The sequence below is a fragment of the Ptiloglossa arizonensis genome, chromosome 10 (assembly GCF_051014685.1).
Source record: "Ptiloglossa arizonensis isolate GNS036 chromosome 10, iyPtiAriz1_principal, whole genome shotgun sequence".
Taxonomy (NCBI): Eukaryota; Metazoa; Arthropoda; class Insecta; order Hymenoptera; family Colletidae; genus Ptiloglossa; species Ptiloglossa arizonensis.
This window is the reverse complement of record NC_135057.1, coordinates 869,617-882,238: the sequence shown is the minus strand read 5'-3', so window position 1 is coordinate 882,238 and position 12,622 is coordinate 869,617. Positions and strand designations below refer to the sequence as shown.

Here is a 12,622-nt window from a genome sequence, read left to right as displayed (position 1 = left end):
GCGGTGTATTGCGACACGACGACTCCCTCATTGCGACCATTCGTGACGAGGGAGTTTCGAAAACGCGCCTTCGATTCCATCCACGATCTCGCGCATCCCGGGGCAAAGCGACCGCGCGGCTAGTAGCACAGCGTTTTGTGTGGCCAGATATCTAGAAGGATTGTAGAACCTGGGCACAGGCGTGCGTGCCGTGCCAACGAGCGAAGACCAGTAGGCACGTGTCTACACCGTCCGGTAGATTTGATACGCCGTCGGGGCGTTTTGAGCACATCCACGTGGACATCATCGGGCCGTTGCCGATGTCAAGGGGGTACCGATATTGCGTAACGTGTGTTGGGACTTTGCGGCTCCCTTTACACGAACAAGGACAGCGAACCATCGGCAGGCATCAAACCACCGCGGGACACATCAAGGAGCACGCATCGGGCGGCCAGGCTATCGGGAGGTAGCACCGCGAGGATCGGCATGCGTTACAAGCAGGAACGATTCCCAGAATGTTCTCTATAGGACACCGCTGCCTAAACAACGCGGCGCGGCGGTCAAGAGCTAAGGAGATGACCTTCCCCGAATTCGAGTGGACAACGGCTGACGCAACGCAGTTGCAATCCACGGGACTAGCCGTTGGATTTTGCACGGCACCACTAAGCACGCGACACCAAGCACGCATGGAGGGGGAAGGACGACTTTACCTCCAGGATGCGTCCACAAGATTTCGACAGTCTTTTACAACCGACCTGAAGGAACAGGTCAACTAATCGTAACGCGGGTGAACTCCCTACGCAACGATCACGATCACATCAAATATTCCACCGTCGCTTTCTTATACTTGTATCTACTGTATTAATTATAAATATTATATTATTTTAAACTACAATTTGTAACTTCAACACAGTATCTCTACCGACCATTACAAAAGTCGGCGTGAGGCACAAACAACGTGCGTCGATCGTTACGCACGCTGGCCGGAAGCGTTCCCCGTCGAAGATATTACCGCCGAGACGGTAGCGCATGCGTTACTCGCGGGTTGGATCGTCCGGTTTGGCGCACCCCATCTAGTCACAACCGATCAGGGCCGACAATTCGAATCCGCCTTATTCGAACAATTGTCGCTCCTGATTGGGACGAAACATCTACATACAACTGCGTATCATCCAGCAGCGAACGGCATGGTGGAACGATTCCACCGCCAGCTGAAATCGGCAATCGTGTGCCACGCGGACAGCTGGGCCTCGGCGTTACCGGTCGTCCTTTTAGGCATCCGAGCCGCCTGGAAGGACGACATCAAAGCGACTCCTGCCGAAATGCTGTACGGCGAGCCGATTCACCTGCCGGGCGAATTATTGATAGAGCGGCGAACCGCGAACGACAATGAAGAAGCGTACGTCGCGAAACTACGAGAGCATTTCCGTGGGCTGCACCCGACACCTGTAACGCGCCACGGAAACAAAAAGGCTGTTCATCTTCAAGGACCTCACCACAACGACGCACGTGTTCGTGAGGCACGGCGACCTCAAAGGCGCCCTGCAACCGGCCCTTACGAGGTAGTCGAGCGACACCCGAAGCACTTCAACATCCGTGTTAAGGATTGGGTGGTTCCAGTGTCGTTAGACCGACTCAAACCAGCCTACCTGCTACAGGACGACAGGCAGGACGCAACCAGCAAACCCCCACCGCGGAAGGTCGACAAGGACACCGCGGAATCCCGTACGAACGAGCAGGTCAAACGCACGACGAAATCGGGTAGACGCGTTCACTTTCCCGACCGCTACGTTGCGGGCTAACCGATAAGCGTAAGCGTACCCTTATTTTCACCAAGGGGGCTGATGTGGCGGCCCGTGCTCGAGCACGCCGCCAGACCGTCGCCGCTTGATATATACAAATGGCGATAAACCGGGCCCTAAAGAATTGTCGGAAAAAGAAGGGACGGCGACGAGCCCCGGGGCGATCAGTCTACGACCGATCTTCGACCCGACCGACACGACCACGCAATACGACCGGCTCCGCAATAAAGACCAGCTAACGAAAAGAACTAGCGTACTTTTCTTTCTCCCGAATACTACCCACACTGCAAAACATTATTTTGTTTAAACAATATGTTAAAAAATATATGGCATTTTATTTAAAAAATTAAAGGTCACCTTCATTTCTTGAAAAATAATATAAATATGCAAAATTAACATACAGTGTCCTATTGATAAAAAAAAAAACTATAAACCTTTTTCCTCTCTCATTTTTTTCTAATCATAATAATTTTCGAAAAAATCGTTGACTAGTAATAACGTGAACATCCTGTATACATACACCCATAATTTAACACGTTTACTATCATGTCATGCAAATATGATTGTCACTGATGTTTTAGTTATTACGATGTTATTTCTGAAGGCATGGCATTCAATTATAAATAACGCTATATAAAAATCCAAACGGGTGTTTCAAAGTACATATATCGTTTGCAAGAATTTAAATTAAGTTGGTAAAAGAAAGTGTTCAGTTAAATTATAAATTATGAAAAAACTTAGATCGGTAATCAAGGAAAGTTTTATGAAATTGATGTGGCAGTCAGTATGTTAAAAGCTACACCTGAATATTTTATTTGCACCGTATCATTTTATAAGTCTTTTTCAATTTTTATCTGATTTAAATTGTATTCAAAGGAAATATGCACAGGTATGCAAAATATATTATTAATTATCCACAGAGTTATTAATTCCTTGTGAAATTTTTCCTATTGTTAAATTAATTTATCAATGTCTCCTGCATAGAAAGAAGTTACTTCATATACAAAAACTAATGTCAATTTTAATAAATTTAAATAAATTAAAATTTTGGTTTTTAAAATCTTCTCTCAACTTCGAAATAAATTCCACCGTTTAGTTTGTTGTTACTCATAGCAGCAAGTATAGAAGAAATAGACGTTATACAGTTTGAATTAGTATGACTATGTTTACGTATGCTTTCATCGGACTAAAAGTTCGCATAGTTAAATGTTCAGACTCATGAAACAAGGCGATATATTTAGCAAGTTTTTGTATTAGACGGATGCATCATACATCATTGCTCATTTTTCACAGCTTACAGCAAAATTTTATAATCGAAAGTATAAAAGAATTTGTCTTTCTCGATATAAACTAGTGTTTATAAGTGCATTATCAAATATAATGTTAGACCTCTGAAAACCTCGCTGTAATTTTTAGTGAATCAGCACTAAACGTATTCACATTCACATTCATACGTATTCACATTTTCATAGCTTCTAAAAAAACAAATTGGTAAACAAAGATCTTGGTACGGGATTTTTAATAGTAAAATAATTAGATTCCACTTTATTTCCGGAACATTTTAGAAAACATTTCTTTAGATATTCGCCAAGTGATGTGGTTTAAGCATGATGCCTCGCATATTTTTCACGAGTTGCAACAGAATTTTTAAAACATTACATATTCAAATTGTTGGACTGGTTCTACAACGGTCCGATACTATAGTCAGCATGTTTATTTGATCGTAGTCCATTTAATTTCTTCTTACGGGGAAAATTAAAAGATGATATCTACTGCGAGGAAGCAATACTTCCTTCAGAGAACACGATAGAACGAATAATCATGTCTTACGCAAACGTTTCATAAAAAATGATCGATAACGCTATTGGAAGCCTTACAGGACTATTACATGAATGTGTTAATGCTAAATCTTAGCATTTTGACATTTAATTTGATTTAAGTAAGATAATTCCAGACACGATACTACTAATACTATTAAATCTAAATTCTTCAGTCGCTTCAAGGATATAGAATACTAGATCTATGAATTTGTATTGATATTGGTTATAACATACTATAATGAAAAATATATAATTCCGTTAAAAAAAATTATCGATGATCTTGAAATCGGGTAAAACAGAAAAAAAAAAAGAAAATAACTTTGAAAAAAATTTGTTTCCTATCTTGTATGCATGAATAATGAAACTTTGTCTTGAAAAGTCTTCCGATACAACAATAAATAGTAGAGGTATGTCGAGATCTTTTTTCTCGTGATTTATCTTAAATAAGAGAGGAAAGGTTAAAATATAAGGTTTAAGAAGTTTCAGTGGACACAAAGACTAAGATGGCGCAGAATTCATAAGGCACGCATGGCTCAGTGTTTACGAGTGAGGAGAAAGTTAGAATTGTGAAGATTATTACATAGCTTAAATAAAGGGTCACGCATTGATTAGGGTAACTTGTTAGATGTTTAAGTAAAAAGATACAGAAATTCGATCGACAATGACTCATTTAAATTACATTGTTCAATTAATGTTTGTACATACTACACTTTCACAGTAATGCACGTACTACCAATACGTAAATGATCAAAATGAAATTATTAGGACCGTATCTCATTGCACAGGAAAAAATAGGAATATTTAATGAAGGTTTTCATTTAACCTATACACAAACTATATGTTCATTAACGTTCTCGTATTGTTATTCGTATCATGTTTAATATATAAATATTCAAAAAATATATATGGAAAAAAATCACAATCCACGTTTCGATAATTTTGTTTGGCATGAATAAAAATTGTGTTGTTTTTACTGCCATTTGTTAGTCGTAATGGTGTAAAGAATCTTAAATTCATCCACTAGTCTCACAAGAGTTGTTTGGAACGATTTGAACATAAAATATTGATGTGGAAATTTAAATAATTAATACAACTTTTAATCGTTTAAAAATACTGCAAACAATGGATTAAAACCGGAAAAAAGATCAAATAAACAAGAACATAACAAACTAAGAAGCGTTGTTTACGAACATTTCGCTGTATCGAAAATGTAACGTTAAACGAAAGTCACGTTCAGTTGTATGCAAGAAACAAACACTGTTCTATTAGAGCTTCTATACAAAATACGAGCATGTAATAGAATCTAAATTATTGTATATAATATTCAATAATGTGCGTATTAATTACTAACAGATATAGTTTTCAGCATCTTCAGATATGAATAAAAGATTTTGTGACACTGACTGTTTTCTTAAGTTCAAAGAATTGAAATTATTATGTTATATAAATATATATGATTTGAATGGATCAGAATAAAAATAATAATATAAAAACATTTATATCGTGTAAAATGTTAAACAGATTAGATAGTTTAATAATATATATATATATATATATATATATATATATATATATATCGAGAGAGAGATAAAAAGAACAATTATTCATGGTAAGTAAAATAAAAAATACAACTTTTGAAGATTTAAAATTTACAATATTAACATTCAAGTGCAATATTATCTTATATCTAATAATTTTTATCTCTAGTTGTTAACAAATGAATATAAATTATTCTTATAGTAATGCGAAATTTGATTTTTTCTACACTTGTAAGTATTCAAGATATGTGAGGTTCGAGAAAGAATTTTTTTTTGTTATATCGAGCGACAGCAGGACCATAGAGTTAATCATTTATTAACGACAATATTTCGATTATTGGGTTCCACATGGTTCTTTTCATAAAGAATTTAAACTTAAAATGCGTGCAAAGATAAAATACACATTGTAACTTAACATTAATTCAATAAATCAATACAGTAAACAAAAATGATTTTTTTTGTTCCGAAAACATTATGCTTCTAGGTAAAATAGTGTAAATCGTATTTGTAGAAGAAATGATAAAACATTAATTATATTTTTATGCACATAGTCCTATTAACACGCTTGAAATAAAATTGTAACTGCTTATATCGTGGAAACAAAATCTCAGATTGTAACATAGTGAGGGATTGCTCGATTTCTCTTAGCACGACGAATTCATATATTTTGACTTTCACGATTTTAGGAAGTACATGTAGCGATTTGAAAAAATTTGTTTTTAAAATTATTCCTTTACCTTGTAAAATTGTGTAACGTTGTCTTAAGCAATTTTTGAATACAGTTATAATTAATAAAGATATTTAAGTGTTCCCATTTCAATGCTTTACGTTTTACAATTGTTTCATAAATCTGAGTATCTTTACCGAAGTCGCTTATCTCCAAAATTTTTAAAATTACAGAAAAACATATATTCTAACAAATAGACAGCAAAAAAACAATCTCAGACAAGTAAACACATAAACACCATTCACTATTGCTGCGTGTCACTCTAATCTGAGAAAAATTTGACCTGCGAAATTGGTTTTAATACGATTACCATAGATATATCCATGGGAATTGAGTAAATATGCAAATCCCTACCGTGGTATTGCTATTTGATGTTTTAACCCGACTGCGTATAACGTTTCGTCACCGAATTGAATACAGAATTAAATTGATTGTGTATCACTTCACATGCTAATTGTATATGCAACTGTAAGCTGAAACTGTAAATTGAAATTTCACACACCACGGTGATGGTTACAAGGAATTAGAAATGAATCTATTTTGACGTACTGATACTATTGAATTCTTTAAACGGTTTAAAGTAAAATTAGATACTGGTAAATTTACCTTAATCAAGCATTACATACTAAAAGTAAAAGTAATGGTCTCTGTTAAACCAATATTGTGATGTAATAAATTAGAGGGTTTTATACAATTTAAATTCTTTCTCAAATTAGCGCCTTTATGTTTTCAACCTTATTTGAAGTTACTGCAAAAAATACAATAACAGTTTTTCATCCGGTTTATCTATACTTCTATACTTTCATTCTTTTTATCATTCACAATTATAATACAGAAGCGTATAAAGAAGTATTTTATCTATAAAAACAAACATAATGTTAAAATAGTTTTTTGATTTAATCTTTTCCGTTTGTACCATGTTGGTAACACTGCATTATTTAATAACTGCTCCTACTCTATCAATATTGCATGTGCCAATTTCTACCACTACCACAAAGGTGCTCATTCTTAGCACCTCGAATTATTCATATATTCTATGCAGCGATCATATGTTAACACGAATACTTAAATCTCATCGGAAATAATATAAATACAAACAGAAACATATTTTTATGTTCTACAAACGGATAATATGTGTATCGTTGTAAATAGAATTGCAATTTTAATGTTGTAAATTTGACACAGTAAACTTTCTCTTTATTGTAATTAAAATGATTATGAATACTGCTTGGTAGACAATTATTAAAATTAAATTTATTCAAATTTAAGTTTTACTTAAATTCTAAAATTTCGAACCTTTAACGTAGCTGTTAAAATATTCTATGCTTAAAAATATAATAACAATCTTACCGATTGTACAATACATTATAGTTATTAGGTTGTTTGGAAAGTCATTTCGTTTTCCAAAATAGAGAATATATAATTTAATAAAATATTCATACACTCTAAAAAAATCGTGTTTCATTTTTACCAAAAAAAAAAACGAAATCACTTTCCGAACAACCCAATGCATTACTCGTTTCATGAAATTACTTAAATTGCATTGAAATTGCACAAATATGTAATCATTAATTATATTACAATTTATCGAACACATTGCCGTACATTTGAATATATTAAAAACCAGTACTTTTATTATTGAAATCGATTCATGTGGAATTTTCAAACATCTGTATTCCAACATACTAGTCTAATGTATTGAAGTGCAATACAATAATTAGGTACTGAATTTTGATGTATTTAGTAATATAAATAACCACCGGGATGATGTAAGTAATTTGTTTTTCTTGTTAAGAAAATAAAAAACTACCGATAGTAATTATTAGTTTGCATCAGTGTAAATTACTGCATATATTGAACTAAAAATTCTAGGATTTAAAATGTAACTAATTTTCTAGCGTTTAATCAAACATTTAAAACGAATTATTTGTTTCTTATTAATTAATTGTCTGCTTAACAATTTGAGCAGGAGAACATTATTCTAATTGCGTATTAAAAGGCATGTCTCCTTATATGGTATTAGCGACAACATTTACGCTCTCCATTTTATAAGGTTAACGAATCATTGAATAGATTTCATGTAAAAAGTTAATTAGTTTCTATCATAAATACGTCTAACGCTGCAAAAATTTTGCCTGAAAATATCGAGATGACTTTCAGTAAATTGTACAGAGCTTCTTTTTATGCTATTATGCCATATCCTGTTCTGGAAGTCTGTGTGTGTGTCAATGTGTTGCTGCATATTTATCCAAAATCGTGATGTTCTTCGATGTTTGGAGAAATTTGGATTTCTGTGGAGGTTATTTGTCCAGAGCGGGAATTTAAATAGCTTCTTAACGATGCGCTGATATAATCGATCATTTACACGACTCACAATGCGTATATAAAATGAATTGCGGACTGTAGTTTTAGGGATTAGTATTCTATTGTTTTTGTTAGAGAAAATTCTAAGTTTTAAAAATTCGCGGATCCACACTGCAGAACCGTAATCTATTTCGTAAGCAAGATCAGTAAAATTTGTTTCATATCATTTTAATTATATTTAATTTTCTCTAATGTTTCCTCATGATTGTTTATACATATACATATGAACTACGTATGTTTTTTGTCGAATGTTATATTTGATATTTTAACACGATTTGTTACTTCGAGCTGTTAAAAGAAATTTAAAACTATTATTAAGCGCAAAGTTTTGCAGATTGTTATATACATTTTATAACAGTTCTTCTTTTGTTTTTAAGCATTTTCTAGTAATAAATATGTTCAGATTATTTATTGGCGGCATTTATGTTGCGCTAAAATGATTTTTGTACTCGGTAATCATATTCACTGTTTGCACGAATGTTACGACGGAGATATCGATAGTATTTTTTTAAATTACAGTTTCAACGCTGTTGAATATATCGCGGTGATGCGTGGAAACGTAACAAAATGCGTGTGATCATGAGAAAATGTAAAGTGTTTGGAAAGAACGAACGAGTAAAGTGCTTCCGTGAAAGACGAGCGTTTGAAAGGAAGAACAAGATGTTAAGGAACTAACAAGGAAATCATACGATTGTGGACATCGCTTTTGAGACGATAGTAGGTTCAAGTTATAGTACATATCTAATATTAAAAAACCCTAATGGGTTTCTTCAAAATGGATATTCGTTTTCGAGATATTTTGATTTAAAGTTTGATACGCACATAATAAACAAATTACTTAAATCTTTTCAACAGAACGAGTTTTGGATAAATCGATAGAGTGAGTCATATTGAGCGAGTCGGTAGAGCGAGATTTATTATACAAACATATTTTTGCATTTTAAAGTTGTACTAAAAAAAAAATAGTAGTAATATAGGGCCGGAATATTCGATCCTACTACCAACAGCTTCGTAAGTCACTCACTCTACCGACTTACCCAAAACTTGTTCTGTTCGAAATATTCAAGTAATTCATTTATTGTGTACATATCAAAATTTAAATCAAAATATTTAAACCGAAGACCCATTTTGAAGAAACTCATTAGGATTTGACTAGGTAGGTATGTACTAGAACTTGCATAGTACTATAACTTTGAGAGTACCGTCTCAAAAGCGATGTCCACTACCGTAAGATCCCTTTGTAAGGTGTGAAAGACGAGCAATTAAGATGGCGCCAGACTGAGGAATTTTGGGTGAAAATGATCAAATGCATGGGGTGAAAAAGGTTAAGTATTAGAATAAAAGAGAATAAACGCGTGTGGGAATATAGAGTGCGAGAGAAACGCGATTGAGATACTATTGGTTGGAGATTGGTCGAAGCAAATATCGAGTAGACTACAGGAAGAGTTTTTGTAATACAATAACGAATTTTAATTCAGAATATTAAATCGAAAACTGAAGAGAACACAGCGCATATTTAAATCCTTGCACATTAACTTATATATCCACACATACACGGCGGATTATTTCTTGTTATTGAGTTAATAATTATTCTTTTCGGGCGTTATTGTTATGCACTTGTGTGTATACACCTCTAATCATTCGCGTAAGAGGTGAGCTCATGTGTGACAGTGTGCAACAGCACAAGACGAAAATAGGTACATAATTTGTACTATAAATTGTGTGCAAATTTTATATTTCAATAAAAACATTCACTTTATTTCATAAAATGGAACTCTTCAGTTTTCTTTTTCATAACATGGAAACTAGGAAAATTAACGCGAATCGTAAAAAGATGTTTTAAATTGAAAATCAGCTTTTCCGCATTCAACTATATCTTTCGGAATATGGTAATATTGTATAAATATTGAGATGTCCGAAATGTTTATGTCGATTTTTAAGGAAAATTCAAAGGCAACACAATTTAAGTTTCGGTATATATTTATTGAATTATTGTATATAGTTGCCATTTTTTTCTACAACCTGTTTTCATATTTCACGCAACTTGAAGATTCCATCCTTCCAAAAGTTCTTAAATTTTTCGGTGAAAAACTTTACAATGTGATTTCTTAGATCGACCAAAGAGTTAAAGTTTTTACCATTAAGGGCATTTTTTAAAGACCTAAATAAGTGAAAATCTAAGAGCTCAATATTTAACGAATACCGAAGATGGTGCAGGATGTCCTAACTAAGCTCTAACAACTTTTGTCGAGTAATTAAAGACGTATGAGACCGCGCAGTTCCAATTCGCTAATTTTTGACGTTTTTGTTCAATCGCTGTCTTTAATTCGTCTAATTCCGAGCAATACTTTTCCGAATTTATCGTTTGGTTGTTTGGTAGAAGCTCATAAGATAGAATTCCTTTCCAGTCCCACCAGACACACATCATGACTTTCTTCGGGTGAAGACCGGCTTTTCGGGTCTCTAGAGGTAATTCATTTCCCAAGATGTTTTCCTCTTAATGTTAAACATGATTATAAATAATTCGTTTTTCATTTCCTGTCACTATTTGCTTAAAAAATTGTGCTTCCTCGTTGCGTTTATAGAGCGAGTCAGAAGTGGACATGCAGTCTATCAGACTTTTTTCCGTTAAATTGTAGGGAATCCATATATGAAAATGTGTCGTGCAGTATTGCTTGTGTTCGAGAGCATGTGTAATCTTATTTGTAAGCTTGTGTATTTGTCCTATTGTTGCGTGTTTGTTTCTGAATTCAAATTGATGCGACGGTATTAGCTTTTGCTCTCTGCTTATCTTTTTCATTCTTGTTAATATTATTTTTTCCAGTATTTTCGATAGTGTGGACAGCAGAGAGATAGGTCTGTAGAATGATGGCAGGTGTAGATTTTTGTCGGGTTTATGTAGCACGATAATCTGTGCTATTTTCCAATTAATGGGAAAGTATTGGGATCTTAGTATAGCATTAAATATTATGGTTAACATTCTGACAGCTTTAGGTAGAAGTTTTTTAATGATTTTTCCATTAATTAGGTCGAATCCGGGAGTTGTTTTGATTGAGATGTCAGCGATAAGATTTTTAACTTCCTTGACGGTGGTTCTTGGAATTTCTTAATTGTGATCAGTATTTGTAAGGACTGTAGCTTTTTCGTGGGCATTTCTTGCCCAGCTACTATTTCTGCCTCAGCAAATTTCTTGATGGCATGGGAGAGTGTGGTAGATTTTTTGAACCGTTTGGCGACTTTCAATAACGAATAGTTCGCATCTTCGTTGGGAGAAAGACTATGGATGTATGAGTGAAATTCATCATTGGAATGCTACAGTATTAGCTGTTTCGCTTCTTCGTTGATTACGTTTAGTCTTTTTTTGTTGAAGGAAGTTTTTTGCTTTTGCCACTTGTATTTTACTTTACGTTTGAACTTTATTTTTTGAATAATGTGTTTTGGATATGAATTAAATTGTCGTTTACATTTTGCATGTTTGGTAGACATCCATCCTGCCTCTTAAATAAAATTAGTAAAATTAATCACAGCTGATTCTATTTGTTCAAGGGTTTTTAATGAACGTTGCCGTTAATATTGTTTTCTAAGTAGTTTTTAAAGTGTGCTCAGTTTGTGGTATTGTTGCATAATGTTGTCATAGCTTGGGTGAATACGGGTTGATGAAGATAGTCTAGTAGAATCGGTGAATGACCTGAACTGAGATCGAAGCAGGAGTGTACTTGAAAGTGAATTTTATTTAACCCTTTCATCATGCCAAAGTCTAGTAAGTTTGGTGGTTTATCGTATGTAGCGGGCCAATAGGTTGGTAAATTGGTTATTAGAATATCTAGGAATAGTGTTCGTATAGTTTGTTCTAGCGGTTTTTTCTGGGCAAGTTTGTTTTGCAACCCCATAAAACGTACTTGGCGTTATAATCACCACCAGCAATGAATTTGTTTCCCAGACTTTGAAAGAAGTTTGTGAATTGGTGTGAAGAGATTTTCTGTTTTGGGGAGCAGTAAACTGCAGCCAACGTGAGTTTCTAGTGTGTTGTATTGATTGTTACTAATGTAGCTTGTATGTTCATGTGTACTATTGTATTTTGGAGAAAATGTTTGATGTAATTTTTTATGATTATTGCTGTTCCACCACGAGCCTTATCAGTTCGAGTGGTGTATATATTGTAGAGTAGTATTTTCATATAATTTTTATCTATTAGATGGGTTTCTGCTACAAGCATTACATCGATTTTATTGATACTTGGAAAGGTTTTTAATTCTGGTAATCTCTGATGTAACCCGTTCGCGTTCCAAATAGCAATTTCCAATTTACAATCCATTGTTATTTCAATTTGTTAGTAAGCACGTTCGTAAGTAATTCTATCAATAAGTTGATTTGTTTTGATTGTTCTTTTAA

The 12,622-nt window shown here is 34.1% G+C and overlaps 1 protein-coding gene across 1 annotated transcript; it reads left to right on the top strand.

The window, feature by feature from the left end:
* The first annotated feature begins 494 nt into the window (after nt 1-494).
* LOC143152324 (uncharacterized) lies at nt 495-1,781 on the top strand. Its single transcript, XM_076322306.1, has 2 exons — nt 495-718; nt 893-1,781. The coding sequence occupies exons 1-2, from the start codon at nt 495-497 to the stop codon at nt 1,779-1,781; spliced, it is 1,113 nt and encodes a 370-aa protein (XP_076178421.1).
* The last annotated feature ends 10,841 nt before the right edge of the window (nt 1,782-12,622 follow it).

Excerpts from the sequence above, each read along its gene's own strand:
- LOC143152324 (XM_076322306.1), top strand. The coding sequence starts at position 495 with ATGTTCTCTATAGGACACCGCTGCCTAAACAACGCGGCGCGGCGGTCA. Across the intron at positions 719-892 it reads GCGTCCACAAGATTTCGACA|TATCTCTACCGACCATTACA; the intron begins GTCTTTTACAAC and ends ACTTCAACACAG.